General features: G+C 33.0%; 4 protein-coding genes across 25 annotated transcripts in view; 2 read left to right on the forward strand and 2 right to left on the reverse strand.

Annotated features, from left to right (window-relative positions):
* Nucleotides 1–7,207, forward strand: part of LOC124953376 (collagen alpha chain CG42342-like) — a 90,109-nt gene extending 82,902 nt beyond the window's left edge. For 14 of the 21 annotated variants that reach the window (XM_047504657.1, XM_047504649.1, XM_047504648.1 and 11 more), the window contains 7 exons: nt 1,844–1,870; nt 2,143–2,196; nt 2,499–2,525; nt 3,014–3,049; nt 3,924–4,058; nt 4,493–4,711; nt 5,360–7,207. In XM_047504657.1, coding sequence (XP_047360613.1) covers nt 1,844–1,870; nt 2,143–2,196; nt 2,499–2,525; nt 3,014–3,049; nt 3,924–4,058; nt 4,493–4,612 — 399 coding nt within the window. In that variant the 3' untranslated portion in view covers nt 4,613–4,711; nt 5,360–7,207. The remainder of the gene's footprint in view (nt 1–1,843; nt 1,871–2,142; nt 2,197–2,498; nt 2,526–3,013; nt 3,050–3,923; nt 4,059–4,492; nt 4,712–5,359) is intronic. The other 7 variants (XM_047504663.1, XM_047504650.1, XM_047504664.1 and 4 more) reach the window with 4 other exon arrangements.
* LOC124953380 (putative peptidyl-tRNA hydrolase PTRHD1) lies at nt 6,862–8,221 on the reverse strand. The gene is made up of 3 exons (XM_047504675.1): nt 7,831–8,221; nt 7,267–7,453; nt 6,862–7,082 (listed from the first exon to the last, which is right to left on the reverse strand). The coding sequence occupies exons 2-3, from the start codon at nt 7,450–7,452 to the stop codon at nt 6,909–6,911; spliced, it is 360 nt and encodes a 119-aa protein (XP_047360631.1). The 5' UTR covers nt 7,453; nt 7,831–8,221; the 3' UTR covers nt 6,862–6,908.
* Nucleotides 8,222–8,540: 319 nt separating this feature from the next.
* Nucleotides 8,541–10,971, forward strand: LOC124953378 (myoneurin-like). 2 transcript variants are annotated; one of them, XM_047504670.1, is made up of 4 exons: nt 8,541–8,855; nt 8,959–9,108; nt 9,189–9,356; nt 9,448–10,971. In XM_047504670.1, the coding sequence occupies exons 1-4, from the start codon at nt 8,721–8,723 to the stop codon at nt 10,156–10,158; spliced, it is 1,164 nt and encodes a 387-aa protein (XP_047360626.1). In that variant the 5' UTR covers nt 8,541–8,720; the 3' UTR covers nt 10,159–10,971. The 2 variants fall into 2 exon arrangements, with proteins under 2 accessions (XP_047360626.1, XP_047360629.1); XM_047504673.1 differs by having other exon boundaries at nt 8,541–8,781.
* LOC124953524 (putative uncharacterized protein DDB_G0282133) lies at nt 10,903–20,469 on the reverse strand. Its single transcript, XM_047505049.1, has 17 exons — nt 20,122–20,469; nt 18,809–19,002; nt 18,620–18,678; nt 18,367–18,550; nt 18,111–18,283; nt 17,899–18,015; nt 17,408–17,617; nt 16,418–17,296; nt 15,296–16,267; nt 14,847–15,203; nt 14,661–14,761; nt 13,332–14,590; nt 13,028–13,132; nt 12,781–12,970; nt 12,497–12,598; nt 12,285–12,410; nt 10,903–12,167 (listed from the first exon to the last, which is right to left on the reverse strand). The coding sequence occupies exons 2-17, from the start codon at nt 18,977–18,979 to the stop codon at nt 11,629–11,631; spliced, it is 5,544 nt and encodes a 1,847-aa protein (XP_047361005.1). The 5' UTR covers nt 18,980–19,002; nt 20,122–20,469; the 3' UTR covers nt 10,903–11,628.
* Between the last annotated feature and the right edge of the window lie 408 nt (nt 20,470–20,877).

Below are 20,877 nucleotides of genomic sequence, written 5' to 3' on the forward strand. Positions count from 1 at the left end.
CAGGAGGAGAAAAAAAGAAAAACAAACAAACTTTTTCTCTTTCGTCGGATCGAAGTTCGAGGCTACTAAAAGGAAAAGGAAAAAAAAAAAAAAAAAAAAAAAAAAAAAAAAGAAGAAAAAAGAAAAAAAAGAAAAAAGACAAAAAAAAGACAAAAAAAGACAAAAAAAGAAAAGAGAAGAAAAAAAAGGCCTAAAAAGTATAACGATCGACGTGTGAAACTTATGATGCGTTTGCATCGAACGAAAGGAGATAAGGCAGCGAACATGATCGCGTATAAAAAATGACGCGATCCTAGTCATTCGTGACGTACAAAACGTTGTTGAGTACTTCCTCCGAGTAGTACAAAAGTTTAGGCGGGATTGTACAGTGTAGAATAGGGAGAGACGAAAACGAAAGTGCCGAGATAGCAGTTGTATTTTCTCAACGGCGACAAACGGTACATTTCGTTTTCTCAATTTTCTTTAGTGGAGTAGCCTAAGATCAAGCATAAGTCGCAGCGTTTAGTTTTAAGCGAGACGAAGCGGCGCGGCGTGCGCATATCGAAAGGAAGGAAGGAAGGAAGGAAGGAAGGAAGGAAGGAAAAGAAAAAGAAAAGGGGAAAACGACAAGAAAAAAGGAAGAAAAGGTTGAAAAATTTTCTCGTTGGTGGTAAAATAGTAATGCGTGTAAAAGCGTAAAAGCCGTGTATACGCATGCATATACATACATACACACAGTAAGAGACGTGTATATATTTTTCTTTTGTATGTGTATGTCTGTAAATGTAAATACAATAAGAATATACATATATAAATACATATTGATATATATGTATGTGTATATACACTCGCGTGTGTCCGACATACATATATGCGAGCGTAAATATAGAATCTGCGTGTGTGTGTTAATTGTTAAGGCGGCGTTAGAAAGGAAAGGAAAGAAAGATACGAAGAAAACAAAAAGAATAACGTAAAGAAAGGGTGGAAAAAAAAAAACAAGTGACGGCGTAATTTGCGTATGTGAATAATTGAAGTCTAACAAGTTTTGTTTTACAATGTCCCGATTAATAAACAGAATGTGCATGTGCCTGTGTCCTTTGCTTTTACACGGTGCCCACCTCGTTATTAACGCTTCGACATTCTCCCCCTTCGTAGATGAGTATCGCTTTGCATTTTGCTCCGATTGAGATCCGAAGATGAATAATAACTCTCTCTCTCTCTCTCTCTCTCTCTCTCTCTCTCTCTTTCTCTCTTATTCACGACCTTTCTCGTCTCTATTTCATTCTCTATCTCTGTCTTTCTCTCTCCCTCTCTCATCTCTGTTCAATCTTTCTCTAATCAAGTCTTACTGAAAAAGAAAGAAATAAGAAAAGTAAGAAAGAAATTAACACGTGTTAATTTGCTGCGACCACGACGATAGCGTAATAGACTCGATCGTTACGCTATCGGTTGACCTTAACTACTGAATATGCAAAGAAGTAGTGCCGCTAAAAATTTATTCGGCGAGCAAAGGTAAAAATCAGAGCGAGTCTTTCCTCGATCTCGCATCTTTTGGTTTGTTATTTTCTTTTTTTTTTTTTTTTTTTTTTTTTTTTTTTTTTTTCAATCACCGTTTCTACCTTCTTCTTCGTCCTCCAATTTCCATAGGTTGTTCTCTGCCAAGCTATACGAGTGAACATTTGTAAGTACGTTTGTCCTTCACAATTAATAGAAATTAGCTCGGCAGATTACAAAAAGGAGTCGTGTCTTAAAGAACTTTCTTTTCGTATTATAAGTTGTCGTCGAATCGACATCGAGATTGTATTCGATATTAACGGTCAGACTTCTGCGACGAATCTGACAAGCTTTTCTCTGTACCTTTCAGGGACCCTCAGGACTAGACGGCATGAAGGTGAGCAACCCCATTGGGCTAATCGTAAATTCCTCGTAAAAGTCGAAAGAAAAAAAAAAAAAAAAAAAAAAAAAAAAAAAAAAAAAAAAGAAAAGAAAAGAAAAGAAAAAAACACCAACAGCAAATGTCATTATCGTTTTTTGTTCGTCACCTTTGTTCGCTTTCGCATATTTATTAAAACGAATTACACGAGAACTAAAGGAAACACGGGGGAGAAAGTAATCGCGAGATATCGGATCGCGGTGGTTTGTCAGATTTCTTCGTAATTGCAGGGAGCACAAGGGGAGCCTGGAACGAAGGGTGAAAGGGGAGATCCAGGATTGCCCGTAAGTAATATTTTTATCGATTCGATCGAAAGGGTGCCAGTTAACGCACGATTAGCGTTTCGCGATTTAAAGAGGAAAAAAAAAAGAAAAAGAGAAAAAATCAAAAAAGGAATTAAAATGAAATAAGATAAAATAAAAAGGAAACCGGATCGGAAACTTTAATCCATGGTAAAAAGTTCGAGAGAGAGAGGCTTCGCTCTCGTTAGCGAATTTCCATATTCTAACCATCCGGTGTCGGCTATCAAAATTATGAAGGAAGCACGTGGAAGGTGAAGCTAACGAGACGATTTATTTTTCCCCAGGGTACCGATGGGATTCCAGGAACGGAGGTATAGTGACTCTCAATTATCACCCTTATAGCTCGTCCTTCGATGTAATCACGATACAGTCTAGGCCGGGGTAACGAGGATACTTCCCTAACATGATCCATCTCCTCTACCCCCTCTAACCACCCACCCCGGATCGACTGTCTCGAGTATCGTTTTATATAATTTTGCACTGCACAAAATACGACGAGGAGAGATTACAGAAATCCACGTTTTCTTTTCAACATTCTATCTCGTTCTTTCGCCGTCTTCGGATCGATCGCGACACGTATTATCGTTTCGATTAAGGAGACGGGAAATAATACATAGAAAGGGGGAGAGAACGGTGGGAGAATCGTTTCGCTAGTTTTCCGTGCTTAAAGTACTCAAGAGGATGTAAACTCCAACGTGGAACTTTTGGCCCTAAAAACGAACTAACAACTCGCGAACGTAGATTAGAGCATAACGAACGTTAATCTGTTTACTTAATCTTCTTAACATACCACTTTCAGGGACCGAAGGGTGAGAAAGGTGCTAAAGGCGATTGTGTGAGTATCGACTTATTGTTAGTTCGATTACTATTTTTTCTAAATAGCCGGCGCTCAAATTCGACGCGCTACATGGTAAGTCCATGTAGATATTCACGTGTGAAATTACGAATAGGTGAGCTCGAACATTCGTCGAAAGAGGAATTGAAAAAAGAAAAAAATCGTCATTGATACATGTCATTAATAATTTGGACTAAGCAATGTAATATGAACACGATCGGTGCAAAACGTAAAATCCGCCTTTAATTCAACTTAATTTATTCCCCATTACTATTGTCGATCCTTGTTTAAAGATTATTACAGGATATTTTAATTTAGTAGAAATCCCTTTGATATATTTGCGATTGAAAAAAGAGTAAATAAAAGTAGAAAAAATAGAAAAAATAAAAAAATAAAAAGAAACGTTTTGCACGGAGACTCGAGGATATAGAAATCCTTAAGAAAGATAAATCCAATCTTTATCCTTTACATGCTGCCACCAGCGTTCTGCGCAAAAACGATTATAAAAACTTAGCAAGTCGATCGATGATCGATAGGATCAACGTCGATTAATCCAAGGAGCGAAGCGCGGGCGACAGAGATGTCAAAGGCCGAACGTGATCGAACAGAAGTCAATGCATTCTCTCTGAGTACGCGAGAAGAAAATTAATTCGTTGATTCAGTTCAACGTCGAATCTAATAAATTCGAGGCAGACCTTCTTCGTTCGCCCTTCGTACTCTTCGGCGTATTGTGCACAAGATACTCAGTATTATAATGCATACATAGAAAGTTTTTCTCATGCCTGGCCTTCTTGCACGTCGCGAAACAAAACGCCGTTAGTCGTTATGTAACAACAATTGGAAAAAGGGTGACGCGATTTGTATCTTCGCGCAGGGACCACCTGGTAAGAGAGGAAGAAAAGGAGACAAGGGTAACAAAGGCGATCAGGGTGTACCTGGACTAGACGCGCCCTGTCCCCTCGGTCCTGATGGCCTTCCATTACCAGGTTGCGGCTGGAGACCACCTCAGGTACGTTTGAGTAGTTTACCTGACCACGTTAAACTCGAGGAAAGATCTATCTCTCTTATACTGAAATATTTTAAAACCGTTCTCCTTCGTTCGAACGTTCGTACGATGGAATCTCTATTGTCCATTAAAATATATAGATTTTAAGAGGGTTACCGTCGATATTATCCGATGAGACTGATGAGACGATGAAATTTCGACGGGTATACCGTATTTGATATTCGATTAGATAATTTTATATGCGTACAATGAGTCGGAAAGACGTGAAAATTTCTCTGAGATTCCATCGTATTTATCGCGAAGGTAAATGCCTTGCGTTTCTATGATCATGATCGAAACACACGATATTGGGGAAAAGTTGGGATAGTATTTTGAAAGAAAGAAAAGTATTGACGCACGCTGGGATTCTCGTGTGTGTGTGTGTGTGTGGTCGACAGGACACGACGAGTACGTCGACGCCAGTGATCGAAGGACCAGAACCCGCAGAAACGGATTACGAGCCGGAAGAGGAGTACGAGGAGTATCCAGATCACAACGGGAACTTAGCGGAGCCATAATGCTCATTGTGCGCTGCCCTACTCACCACTACAACCACCACCATCACCAACACCCTCATCACACGACTCACCCTGCTCTCCCAAACTAACGTGGTCCTGGTAATTGCAAATCCCGTAGTAAAGACTAACGTCGTTTGCATGAGTGTAGCCCGAAGCCAGAAATCCCGTCGTTGGGTTCGATGAAATGCGTTATGGCTTTAGCGTTCAATCCCCCCCCCCCCCCCACCCCCTCTCTCTATCTCTCCCCCCCCCTTGCCTCTTGCGCGAGTATTTTACCTATTCGTCCAGCCCTCCAAATCCCGTGTGATTTCCGAACACAAAAGCAAATTTTTACCCTCCTGCATGAGATTAAGTTCACTAGCGATGTTTTTGCTGATGCTAAATGTATTCAACGTGGCTCAAAGCTTCTACAATCGAATGACGAGAAAATAAAGATCCTGTTGGACCCTCCAAAAGTTAGATGATTCTTTGACCGTTAAGTAATCGAACCTGCACATTAACCTATCTCCTATCAGCTTGATTTTAATGGCTGTCGCTGGATTGTTCTTCGTGAAAAATGGGCTATCTTATCGTTGTTTATCTTTCATTATTTGCCCAAGTAAATCCTGTATTTATCAACCTGAAGTACAGGATTTAAAAAGGAAATATCGCAACGTCCTGATCGAGGCTTGCTTCATAAATCATGCGAGATGAAGGATGATCGATTGCATGGTGAAATATAATTTGAATGGTCTTGCTTGCTTTCAGCCAAGAAGTAATATTCTGCGCGAATGGCTGGCGGAGGAGGAAGAGGAGGAGGAAGAAGGGCAGTGACACAGATGGTTTACTGAAAGTAGCGCATTTTCATCAAGGACCTTCCTGTATCCGCGTCGCTAACGTACACGACTCACCAACGATTCACCGTATTCCGAATTCGATGCGATCGGTTTAGCGATATATACGCCAAACTAAATCATCTTGCCACAGAGGAGTGTTGTAAATAAGTGTACTTACAGTGTCTAGCGTCCGCAGTGCGTGTACATAAATAATTAGTTTACTGCTACAATTAGGATCCATGGTGATGATGAAGATGGTTGTACGATCTCTCTCTCTCTCTCTCTCTCTCTCTCTCTCTCTCTCTCTTCTCTTTCTTTCTTTTTCTTTCTCTTTCTCTCCCCCTTCTTTCTTTCCTTCTCTCTCTCTCCCCCTCTCCCTCTCTCTCTCTCTCTCTCTCTTTTTCTCTTTCTCTCAATTTCTGTCCACGAAATTATCGAGCAATTCTCTAGAGTCTAAAAGAACAACATCCAGATTCCTCCTACGACGACAAAGAATGACTTTGAGAGAGCGATCGTGATTCCGGTGTTAGCTTCTGTCTCCTGCTGAAGTGTATTGATCGATCGAATACGGTGATGCGGCGCATAGTGCAAGAGACTCACTTCTTTTTTTTTCTCTCGATGGACAAAAAGAGATAGCCAGGATTGATAATTATTCTTGCTACGATCGTCGTATTTCGAGGGCTTCGCTATCCTATGTGTAATTTCTGTGTGTGTGCGTATGCGCGTATGTGTGTATGTATGTACGATTGATATGCGAGACTTCCTTGTTCCCCGCATTCTCCAGGAAGGAACGTCTAGAATATTATTTACCTTCATCTACGGCTACGCGGTACTTCCAAAGTCAATTTTGCTCGTAATAACGATTACGTTCAGAATTAAACTTGTCCTGCGTATCATAAGTGACATAATTACCGAACCCAATAAGCGATCACCCGCAATATTAATTTCGGATTTTACGAAAAATTCCTCCAAATTCGCTACGAGAGATTCAGATTTTTATACGATTGTATTTGAGTCAAGACCCGTGCGGCTCTGCTTTCTCGTTGACTAGAAATATCGCTAGTTTTTAAATCGAACGAGTAATGTGTACACATTGTCAATATTAGCAATTATAAAATAAATTTTAAGTGTATATCACGGATATATTATGCCGTTTCTACATCGGTACAGATTTCACCGTGTTGTTGCGTGGTAGTCCGAATGTTAATTCCGTGTATTCGATGGACAGCTTGTGGACGAAGATAGGCGGATGAATTGGACTACGATTTTACCCGTCCGCTTCCAACGTCTCGATCTTCCCCTTATTCGCACGAGCAAGCGAAGAACCTAACGATATCGTACTCGCAATAAAGATATGAAGATTTTCTTCATTCCTTCGAGTATAATTTTTGTTATTTCTCGCTATAAGTGTACGACAGTGTATTATAAACTTAGTTTTGTACCGATTAAATATTTATTAATGGTTACAATGATTGTCATTATCAAAGCTTAAGCAATTTGTACTTTTTAAAATACGATTGCACTTCATTCTTAGGATAAGGTTTTGTTACCAGACAAGTTGGAATGTTTTCGGGCTGTTCTATCCACAACTTGTGATGGATGTCGTCCTCCTTCAGTTTGGAGCACAAAGTATGTAAACTGGCCTCGTCAGAAGCCTAACAGTTAGAGAAACTTTGTAAAAGTTACTGTATTTCTTTGATGATTTTATATGTACAGATTATAGTAAACAAGCACAATAATATAATATATTTATGTTTTGCTTCAAGCAAGATAAACATGATATCTCAAGATATATATATATATATATATATATATATATATATATATATATATACTTACTTCAAGAACAACTTTATGCATTGAATCCAAATCTGCGAGGTAAGCTTGTGTATTGCTATCATTGTAAAAAAGATGAGTGACGGCTGTGCAAGCGTGACAGGCTTGAGCTACTATAGCACCCATTGGCCATCCCATTGTCTTAGAAAGATCTCCTCTTATAACCACGTACTGAACTAATGCAGCCATTCTAAAAAAAAAAGGTTTCAATCATTTTCTATTCTGAGAAAAGAAAAGATAAGCATTAGATAAGTTCATTTTATTCACTTAACACAATTGACACTATTCACATAAATACAATAAAATTTACTTCATGTTACCAGGAGGTAATATGTTATTTATACGAATTATTGTTATCAAAGAGATAATAGCTATAAGTAATATTTGCATGATATTCCACATAATTAGAACGAAATTGTTCTTTATCTATGAAAGTTACAAAAATACCTCATGGTATTATATATATATATATATATATATATATATATGTGTATACACATACTATATATATATATATATATCTGTGTGTGTGTGTATGTATATATACATATAAAAATCATTTTATACCTGTTATTAATAAAATATTTATATCTGTCCACACATTAACTCCAATATTACAAACAATATGGAAAATTATAATTCAAAAACATTTATGGTCTAAATGTGAGATCCACTGTGGATTGCTTTTCACAATTTGATTGTAATGATCTCAATACACATAATCAAAACTTCATGCATATATCAATCATTTCATATCCAATCCCTAATTTTTATTAAACGGGATTGTACGACATATTCCTCGAACATTACTCTATTTGTTATATTAAAATTATATAGTATATAGCCGGTATAACACTCTATTCTTTAAAGGTAGCTCTATAAAAAACAATTTGACAGATGTATTACACGTTAATGTCGACTAGTTAATCCGTAGTTTGATATTTATCTGACAGATGGTATTAACAAATTTAGAATGTTGCGTTGCGATTTACTTAGTAACATCGCCGCTAGATGTCGCGTTTCTTCGAAACACCTAAAAACACCAGGTGAAAAAAAGAAATATAAGTTCCAAAAATATGAATCATGGTTTAGGGCAGGATCCGCTCGACAGCCCTAATACAATTGAAAACTCGTATCATTTTGACTGGCAACGTGATTGGTAAAGAATACATTTGTACACTTACCAATTCACATTAGTACCAACGTCAAGACGCTAAAGAATAGTCACCTAGCGGAAATAATAGAAATCTTTCTTTTCCTTTAAGTTTCCCATCATAGAAAAATTACTCGTTGCTCATTTAAATGTCAAATATTGATAGACCCGGAAAAACGATAGCGACGGTATTGTGTTTATGAATTATTTGTAATGAAGTAATGTTCGATTAATAATCATTTTAATTTATAACAATTCTATTAAGTAACTATTCTAGTTGGCATTACAAATTATATTTTTAACAATGATGCTTCATAAAATGAGTTCTAAATTGTGTCGTTTGTGCGGTAAAGAAAAACAACAAGGTACAGATGTATTTAAAGATAAAGTCAAAGGTGCTGTATTAATTTCGATTATTAATAAATATTTCTCCAAAGAGGTAATTATTATATATAGATATTAATGCATTATCTATTTCATACTCAATGATTGTTAAATAATCTAGGTTATATCTATATACTATATCTATTATATGTATTTAGGTTATAAATATATCCACGTCAGATGTATTCTCAAAGTACGTTTGCATTGATTGCGAACAAAAAATTTGTATATTTGATGAATTTTGTTTAATGGTCGCTAATGTACAAAAGCAATTAGCTGCACCTTCTTTAGAAATTGACTTCGCTGAGGTATATATATACATATATGTATATATACATTCATTGTATGTATCATATAAATTCATTCATTAAAGAAATACTGTTTACAGGATATGTTGTGTCATTTGAAAGAAAATGATAGCATTGAGAAATCCTCAATGAACAAACAGGATGTAAGAAAATCTATATGTCCTATATGTACAAAAAGTTTTAGATGCCAAGCACATTTAGAAAGACATAAACGTATACATACAGGACAGAGACCTTTTATTTGTACGGTACGTATATTTTCTAATTATTGATTAGGACATATTATTGTCGCAAAATAATTCATTTATTTTAATGATAATTTTAAACGCTCAATTACAGATTTGTAGAATGTCCTTCAATCAACAAGAAATACTTATGAAACATATGGAAAGACACGAAGGAAAGAAACAATTTCAGTGCGCTAATTGTCATCAATCGTTCCGCTACAAAGTTTCTTTAAATTCGCATATGATCAACTTTCATATGGATATGGATCAATCTGTCATACACGGTCATGTAATGCCTATCGATAGTAATTCTTTTACGTGTTCAGAATGTGGTAAACAATTTGTAACAAAGTACAAACTACAGCGACATTCCAGATGTCATACCGGTGAAAGACCATATCATTGTACATTTTGTACTAAAACATTTTCACAAACAGGAAATTTAAAAGTACACCAAGTTAAATGTCATCAGATACCTGAGTCATTAACGGAAATAAGAGGACAACCTCAGAATAATACTCAAGTTATGAATCGCGACATGTCAGCGCCTTTAAATAATTTTCATGCGGTATATATATCAGAAAGTGAAATACAAAAGACTATAAATGAAACAATAAATTCGACAGATCCAAGTACATCTTATCTTAATAAAATGTATGAAAATCCTCTTTATATAGACGACGAAATAGAAACGATGCTGGATCATGATCTTGGTCAATTGGAACAGAATAAATTTACTACGAGTTCACAAGATAAAGTATCTCTTTGTTTAAAACAACCAGAGACTCCTGAATTATTGCATAGTTTATTGTACGACGATTAATATGTAATGTCATTTAATATTATCCTTGTAAAATAGTCTCTATAATAATTTGATTGTAATGCAATAATATACAATACTACAAGGTACATATGGAATAATGTACAACATTATAAATACATCGTATGATAGTTATCAAAAAAAAAGAAGAATGTACACATGTAATGTGTATCGTTCCAAGTATAATATGTAAACGATAGATTATAGAAACAACTTGTTAACTTAGTTTCTGATGGAAGTGTATATGAGATAAGGGAAGGGAAATGTCAAGGCATGATTACGACGAATGAATTAGGATAGATTGTAAGCTGCAATAGTTGTATAAAGGTGAAAAAGTTAGTGCAAGATAGGGTGGCACAGAGAGCTGCATCAAACTAGTCCATAGGGACTGATGACCCAAATCAATCAGATTATAAAAAGAAACTGTTCTTGTCTTGTTATTTGTATCTATTATACATATGTTATTTTATTTACATTTGTTATGTATTATTGAATATTTATTTGTTATTTTAAAGTTTTGAACAATACTATTGGTATAAGAAGCGATTGACTGATCTAATAATTTTTTATGCTTCATAAAAATCGTGTCTTTAATAATAATACAATCGAAATGTACTAATCATTGTTAAAAAAAAAAAAAAAAAAATATATATATATATATAAAACTTGATTGAAAAGAATCTTTTCGTATAAAAAGTGTTTACATGGCACAAAAGAATTCTTTAAAAAAGATCTGCATTACAGAAGTATGTAAACATTCTTCGCTCATACGATTTATTTAGTTGCATCACAATTATATTAACAAATACATATTGATATCGTGTGTAATGATTTTCTTATAATTAAGAGGATTTCTTCCTGCAAGTTATCACAATTAAAATGATGTTCAGATCATAATTAAAAGTCAGTCGGGCAATATATAAATTGGATATACTATTAAATTATTCAAATAGTGAACTTACAAACTATACATTAATATATTAATCAAATGCATATATATATATCGATATACCTATTCGTATTCTATGTTTTTACAATCTTTTGATAAAACATAAAATTTAATAGCAACGCTTTTTAAAAAGTAAAATGTAAGGCACAGCTCCTCGCGGAATTTTGCGCCCTTTTAATTACATTTCACGAGTATGGAGCTGAAATTCATTATGATAAGAACACTGATTTTACAAGCGCGGCATGATACTTTTTAAATCTTATGATCTAATATCTAAAGAAGATATTACAATCGTAAATGACATTATACTGACTAATTCACATATCGTGAATACGTTAGGAATTTTTTCACAAATCTACACTCTCTTTATTACTTCCAACGTGGCTTCTTTTTATATATATATATGTATGTATGTATATATATATATATATATATATATATATATATATATATACATATATATAACTTAACGTATTTATTAACATATAGAATAAAATGTCGGATCACTCTTTCACAAATACAAATCAATGGAGAATATTTAATTGGCCTGTATTTGTAGCATAAACCATTCCTTGGCCGGGCTGTGGTGCCCATCTTATGCAATTTAAACTGACATATCCAGTAGATCCTGGAATATATAGCAACAATTTCCTAATAAGCACCATATTCCTTTTATTATCTTTAATATCTATATCAGTTCTCATACTACGATGGCGCCAATCTTGATCCTGTCTATCAATGTCATCATTATTTTGTCTCATGTTACCAAAATTATCAATACCATGGATAAATTCATCCGTTCTATACGAATCATTGGGTTCGTATGAGTTATAACATTCTGGATCAATTTGATCTACTAAACATTGTTTTTCTTTAGTAGGTTCTTTATCCGTGAGCTTGTAAAGTAATGCCATTAGAAATCCTCTTGCGCGACTTCTTCGTGATGCCAAACCCACTAGGAGATGTTGCCTTGTTGGTGACATCGATACAGAAACAACCGTCTGATCAATTTTCGTCGAATAAATTCTTTCTCCTAAAGTTTCCCATTGTAAACTATATATACCTGAAATATAATGTTCGTAGAATATGTTAAAGAAAAAAATTAGGAAAAAAGAATATGAAAAGAAAAGAAAAAATGGGATAAAAAAGGATGAAAAATAATTATTAACGCGTTACTTACCTAAAGTTGTCGTAACATTTATACGCCCCGACGGTAACAGTGTTGTTAATAATTTCCCATCGGACGAAATATCAATACTTGCGTCATTATGAATCTTACATTCACGCACAACAATGTTTTTCTTAGCTAAAAGTCCACATTTTATTTATATCAAAAGAAAAAAGGAGAAAATACTTAAAATTGTACCAAACGTACACATCTGTGATACTTACAATCGGTTATGTCTGGAATTTCACCTGTAGAAAAATCCCATGCTTGAACCCTATAACTCTGAATTTCAAAGCCATTAACTGTCATACTAACTGGTATATGATCTGAAAGAATTAATAACATAAATACATAAATATATATCTACACACCCAAGGAAAGGTTAGAATTTTGTTAGAAAAAAGAAAAAAGAAACAGCGCGTTTCATTGTAGATACATTTTACATTTTACTATAGATTTTTAAATATTTAACAAGAATAAGTAGTATTGTGTATAATAGAATTTATACCTCCTAGGTCGATATCATCGCTATCATCGTTTCCAGTATCTTGTCCTCCGCCACTTATTCCTCCTCCATCTCCATCTCCATCTCCGTCTCCACTTCCACCTCCGCCTCCTCCACCACCACTACCTCCTCCTCCGCCACCTCCACCACCACCACCACCACCACCTCCTCCTCCTCCTCCTCCTCCTCCTCCTCCTCCTCCTCCGACTCCTCCTCCTCCTCCTCCAGTACTATTACTAATATTTCTCACTGCTGAATTGGTATTCCCAAATTCAGAATAACGTACGAAACGATTACGCCACATAGCTTGTGCAAAAACTATTGGATTTAATATTTGATGTATTCCTAGATTCTGCTGAAAATATAAATTATAACATCATTCATTTTCATCGAACTATAATATTTTATTGTAAAATGTTTTTCTATAAATTATCATTAAAACCTACCCTGTATCTATTATTATTTTGATGTATTGAGCTTGGTCCAGGTTGATGATGATAATAATTATAATTGTTATAATTATTATTATTGTTGTTATTATTAACATTAATACTATTATTATTATTATTATTATTATTATTATTATTATTATAATTGTTGTTATTATTATTAATATTATTGTTATTATTATTACCATTTCTTTCAATGTCATTAGGAAAATTATCAATAATATATGGCGAAGGAATATGAGATGGAGCATTATGTCTCCTTCTTTGATTTCCCGATGAATTATGCAATTCGTTCAATGGAATCCCATTTACTCGTATAACAGGAACATTTAATTCTTGTCTGCGAGATATCCCGTTTCTATAAGATATTCTACGTCTGAAACGTTCCCTTTGAAGTGTAAGATATCTTCTAACATATCCTCGGATAGGTGTAGAGGAGGCTCTTCTTATTATCGACGCTGATAAGCTAGATCCTTGAAAATTTAACGGTCTTCTCGTACTCTGTTCACTTGGAATAAAGTTACCCCAATTCGAACAGTTTGGTCTTGGAATTCTTTGTTCAATTTCTTGTGCATGCTGATTAATACCAGAGGACATGTTACGCCAATTGTTTCTATATCCTCTGTAAATTGCTGCATTAAGCTCATGTAAACGTAACTCAAAAGAATCATTATTTCTGTAGGTAATATTATTATCTAGAGATTGCACATTACTTTGTCTTCTATTTTCTGTAGAGCTATCGGTATTAATAGAACTATTATTTTGAGTCCTTTCAACTATATTTTGTACCTCAGTGGACAAAGCATGTTCTGATAAATTATGACCTGTGCTTGTACCTGCTTGCTCAAACTCATCATTATTTTGTGCAGTGTAAGTGGCGTTATCAGTATTTATGGAATTATTCACGTCTGAAGTTAAATTACTCAAATTTTGATGTTCCTCTGTAGTATTGCCTTCTGATTCTGCATCAAGTAATTGTGGATGAAAGAACAATCTTTTTAAACGTTCTGCCATATTGTGATAATTTCTGTTAGCATGTACTGAAAAAAGATCTTCTGTATTTGCCTGATTCATCTCAAGGGATGTACCAGGATTTTCTGTATCAAGATTTCTCTCAAAAATTTCGGTGTCGTCATTATTTTCTGATATCACTTGCACGTTATTACTTGAATTGTATTCTTCTCTTTGTAAACTATTGTCTGAACTATTACTTCGAGGTATTTCTGTCCTATTATTATTCTGAGATGAAAGATCGGAACTATATGGCCCATACTGACTAGACTCCAATTCTCGTCTCGTAGTTACCAATTGAGCTAATAACAAATCCATTAATTCTAATGCTAAGTGCAGTAAAACATACATTTCTATAAAAAAGAATTATGATTACAATTACATCATAACAAATGCATAAATTAATGAACGTTTTGAACTTACTATAGATTTGTTCATAAAGCATATTACTTTGTGACCCATTTTCAGGTCTGTTAGTTTCAAAGAATTGCGTCAAACCTTCAACCATTAAACTAAGAACTTGCCTGGAATAAGACAAAAACTTATATGAATATGAAATGTACACTATCAACAAAAATATCATACATATATTAACCACAGAAATCTTACCTAGCTCGAAGACGAGTAGCTTCTCGAATCTGTTCAATTTCTTGATTTTCATTATCCGTGACATTGTCTATTTGACTATCACTATTAAAACCTCTACCGATATTATTATTTTGAGCCAAAGCTCTTTGTTGACGAACTAAGAACTCTAATCGAAGTATCATTACTTGTAAAAATTCTGAAGTACTTTGCACTTGATTTCTTTCACTATTATTTTCATTGGACGTACTATCGCAAACATGCGGTGGATTTCTACGTAAATGCCATGGCCTTCTTACATTTTCGCAAAAACGAGAATTGTCATTACTCGATTGTGATCTAGAGCCTCTTTTAGCTCCCAGTGACAATAATCTTGGATTTCTTAAAATAAAAATGAAAAAAGAGATATGTATATATGTATATATATTATTTAAAAAATTACTAAAATATAGTATGATAGTCTATATACCTACCTTAAGTACATTCGACGTCCGTATTTACAAATTCTTTGGTACATGTACTGTCTATTTTGTAAATTGATATTACTTGACGATGATTCGGGTTGTACTCTTGGATTCAAACTTTCTGGAATATTTGATGAATCTTCTGTATTAGTATTAACGTATTCGTCATTATTAGTATTGTTATTAAGATGCGTATTTACATCTTCGGAAGAATATTCTACATTTTCACTCGTCCGCACTGTTTCATTCGTAACAGAACTTGGATTATTTATTTCGTTATTAACTGAATGCGAAACGCTAGGTGATTGCGAAGTTGTAGTAGTGATCGCAGAAATTGTTGGTAAGTTTGACGTGATTCCAATATTAGAAACTAAACTCGATATGCTTGGTAATTGTATATTTTCATCGTTGGTTGTTAAATTCGAATAAGTATGATCATTTATCGCATTATTCGTGTACTGCGAATTATCAGAAAGATTACAGTTCTGACATTGTGAGTAAAGATCGTCCAATATATTCGATAAATTATGCGGTTGCATATCTCGTAATTCTGATTCACTTGGCAATAAATTTGAAAGGCTTATGTTTGTCGAATTTTCTGTTCCATCGTTATTGTTATTATGACCTTGCAGATCATTGTTCACAAATTTGGATGATTTCGTTATCCCCGTAGACGTTGACGGTTGATCTTGATCGCATACTTTTGTATCACCAGTCTCGTTATTCTCTCTCTTATAACTTTCTAAAAGAATCTTTTTGAAGTTTCTAGTAGGTTCACTTTGAGAATCTGTCGATACCGAAGAGGAATTTTGACCAGACGTCGAAGGTTTTGCATTTGTACTTATATTCGATTGTTCTGTCGTTTCATGATTATTATTCTGTCTCTCAACTCGTACGGTTACATGTAGCGAACGTATTTGATGTTGCAAGTCTTCGCACATTCTACGAACATGCTGTAGTTGAATAATTTCTAATCTGGCTCTGCAAGGAATAGGTATATAATAAAGAAAAAAAAAAAAGAAAAAGAAAAAAAAAAAAGAAAAAAAAAACTAATTTATTTAACATATATGTGAATTAAACTTTTTATCAAAGATACATATAAATATTTCTGCTCAGAGAATTTTAACATACCTACACAAACGTTGCATATTATTTATGTGCCGTCCAAGAAGACGTATTCTCAAGCGAATTTCTAAAGGATGAAGACCTACATCTCGATTCAGGGACAATCTCCATCTTCTGAATCCTTCCCCAGCTATATCTCTGCTAGCATTTAATTCACTCATATTATTATCTACAGTTCTTTCAAAAGTAGAATTATTATTTCTTAATTGATTTTCAACTTGATTATCTTGTCTTTGTTGTTGATTTTCCATTGAACTTTCACCTTCTACTCTTTCTCTCTTTAAAGGAATATGTGTTTCTTGTGTGTTATTCTCATTGGTTGAATTTTCTCTTTTCGCCGACGTACTACCACTTGTATTCGCAGGAGGATTTATTGGTTGATGACGATGCGACGAACTACTCGAAGAATCAACTTCTGGTATTGTACATTGTTCTAGCCTCCTAAATTGACTTTCTTGTAAACTTCTAAATGGAAATAACGGTGGCTGTTCGTAGCTTAGAGAATTCGCTGGCATAGAAGCAATTTGATTTCTATTGCAGAACCTATTCTGAGCTCTTTGAATCATTTCATCGTTTATAAGTCTTGTATGCGTTGGATCATTGAGCGACGATGTACGATTATTATCATAATTTCTATTGGATGAGTCTAATTGAATCCAACGACTGGTCCATCTTCGTGAATTAGAAGCATTACTTGTACTGGCTTCGTCAAGATTGGAATCTGAATTACTATTTTCTTCCAGAAGCCAATATCCATTCTCTGATTGTTCTCCGTTATTTTCGTCGTCCAAAGTTTCACTGTGTAAATTTCTTGTATAATACTCTTGCTCTGTGCATAAATTTCTTATAATTACATCAAATATTCTTCTGAATGAAGGGGAATTTCTGTATAATGAATAATGTGATTTAAACAAGAAAATGAAAACGGAAAGATTTAGCGTATAATAAATATATTGTTTAAACATTATTTTATTATAAAATAAAATTAAAAGATACCTTTGTTGATCTCTTAGGTCGGATGATACCTCTGGTGCATTAGGAACAGTTCTTGTCATTCTAGTAGTTCTGAGATCAGGTGCATTACCGTTTCGTACTCTTCTTGCATAATTATAATTATTCATCATTCTGTATCCATGAAGAGGCGCATCCCATAAATGATGATAACGGGGTATTGCTTCAGAATCTTGAAAACCTTCCAATGGATTTCTAAATTTATATACATATATACATATATATATATATATATATATATATATATATATATTTATATGTATATATGTGTATATATATATATATATATATATATAAACATTATATTTCACGTGTTACAAATTTATAACATAATAATAAAAATATACGAGGGCAATTTAAAAAATTCGCAATTTCTCTTTTTTACGTTTCATTCTTAAAGCGGAACACGGGACACTTTTAAAAGAAAAAGGAAAAAAAAGCGAATTTTTCAAGTTGCCCTAGTATGTATAATATACCTTAATAGAGTTCTGTATGGTTGTTCTACGGGAGGGCGATCCCTTCGTGATCGAATTGGCGATATATTTGCAATACCAGTGATTAATTTTCTTCCGAGATTATCAAATGCTACATATCTAAAATATATTTTTAAATTATAGTAAATTCATTATATTAATTGGAAAGAAGATCAAAGAAATTTATCAAGATATTAGTAAATAATATTAATTACCTCACTTTTTCTTTATCCGAACGTGTTGAAGCTACTGCGAAAGGTTCGGATTGACTCCAGTCCCAAAAATGAATTTCATTATAAGTTGCTATCACAAGTAACTGTTCGGATGGATGAAATGCAAGAGATGCAATAACAGTACGACTTTCAGCATTCCATACTTCGCTACCTCCCTAATTAGAATGTCCAGTTTATTTCTATATATTTATGATTTTAATTAAATAACATTACATTAGAAAATATTTCACTGGCTTACACTTAAATCCCATACACGAACTTGACCACCAAGACAGCCAGAAGCTAATATCTGACTTGAAGACGGATGGAAAGCTATACACCATGGTGTACGTGGATGGCCAGAAAGAGTTCTTATATTCTTTCCTGTCTTAACTTCTGTAATATATACATTGTGATTTCCATGCGTAGATGCCAGTTTAGTCCTGAAATATAAGAGAAAATTTTCAATTATGTTAAATATCTTTTTACGAAAAAAAAAAAAAAAGACATACCCATCAGGACTAAAGACCATTAAAAAAGTTGCTCTAGGAACACCAGGTAAATCACATTTCTATAAAAATAAAACTTCATAGTACATTGTAATTATGATTACAAACAAAGAAGTTAGTACTACATACTTCTTTTGCAATATATACATTCAAGCTACACAGAGATAAACATAATTGTATGGTTATACATACCAACTCTCTATGACTCTTCAAAACAAGATTTGTTTCCGCTATCGATTCAAGTTCTCGTGTACTAGTTTTATTTATATTATGAAGACCTAAATCTCTTAACATTAGGTTGCGTATCACATTCTGGGATTGATTGCTATGCAGCAATATCGACCTTTTTTTGACTTTCCCCATTTATTACTCCTGCTTTGTAGATTCTATTACAGATGGTATGAAAAATATATTTTTAACAGGAATAAGAGAATACAATTTGAATAAAAATCAAGTGGCTTAATAGAAACAATTCATTCTTTAATTCAAATGAGATACTTTCAATCGCAATACATTCTTGTGTAAAGAAAGTACATGAAAGTGTAATATTTACAATGTTGACATTGATATTTTTAATTGTAGCTTTATTTAATAAATACATTGAGCATGAAATTATATATAATCTATCAAAATGAATTATATATATACACACACACACATTATATATATATATATATATATATATATATATATATATATATGTATGTATTTATTTATCAAGGAACAATAGCAAGATTATTACATACAGAATTTATAATATGATTACTCTTTCTTTTTTCATTTTTGAATGAACATATCATAAATCAAAACGACATATGATTAATAATTAATAATTATTTAAAGATAATAAATGACCTTTATATACTTGTTATTTGAAAATTAACAAATACTTTTTAATCCCTAATGTAAAAGTTTACATCGTATTTAAATAAAAAAAAAAAAAAATATATATATATATATATATATATATATATGTATGAAGATAATAAATCATATTCTTCTAATATATTACCCAATTAGAAGTATACAAATAAAAAACAAAGCTCGATTAAACAATAAAGATCTAACTTCATTCTCTACTTCACTTTATAGAATTATTAATACTAAGAACATAACGTTTAACTTTTCTTTTATAATATGCAAAAAATATTTTCTAATATAACTTTTACAAATATTACAAAAATATTTGTAAAAGCAAATTCCTTTCATTATAAAACTACAACAATTGTATATACACATACATATATATATATATACATACATATACATATATATATATATACATACATTAAATATCAAGGTTTATCCTCTATCAAGGTTATTTATAATATCTCTTACAATTATCTAGTACGTATAAAAATAACAAGCAATATCCAAAGATTGGAATCTGTTAAAATGTGAAAAATTAAATGACATTATGTTGACTAATGTAGTATATAAAAAAAAAAATTATAATGCAATTACATATATATATATATATATTTTTTTTTTTTCGAAGTAATTACCTACTCTGCATCTAATTGTTTACCGAGGGCACTATCTAAAGCATTCACGAGAAGAAATCGCCACTTAATAGATTCATAATATCGAGCTATCAGCTTGAAATTGAATCTCCAATGGACATATAATCCAGCTGGATGCAATTCGTTATGCGATAAGCATTCATGAGCGTCGTTTCTTCATCGACTTGATACTCTGCGTCATCCTAGAAAGAAATTCCATTCGAAGATGGTTTTGAAAATTGTATGTGACCGACTTCCCCTTAGGAAAAGAAAAGAAGTAAAAAACGGTTGCCTCGGAAAAAAAACAATGCGAACTATTTTTATGAAGTGATCACTGTAATAATAATAATAATAATAATAATAATAATAAAAATAATAATAATAATAATAATAATAATAATAATAATAAGAACAATATTAAGTATAATAATATGAAAAATAATAATAATAATAATAAAAAAAATAATAATAATAATAATGACAAAATAAAAAAAAAAAAAAAAAAAAAAAAAAAAAAAAAAATCAACAACGATCTACCAAATGCACGTCTTAAATCCCTCTTTTTTTTTCCAATAAAATTTTTTCTCGATAAAATAAATGTCACTCTCTTATATTACGTAGCAACGGTGTCACAAAACGAACACTTTGTTTAAAGCAACAATTAACGTCGATCTCGAAGCGGGTTGCTCACGAATGAGATAAACTAGGCACTTTAAGTAAAGCAGCAGAAAGAGCTTTGTTCGTAAAACAAACTGACAG

Source organism: Vespa velutina, chromosome 12 (genome assembly GCF_912470025.1).
Source record: "Vespa velutina chromosome 12, iVesVel2.1, whole genome shotgun sequence".
Taxonomy (NCBI): Eukaryota; Metazoa; Arthropoda; class Insecta; order Hymenoptera; family Vespidae; genus Vespa; species Vespa velutina.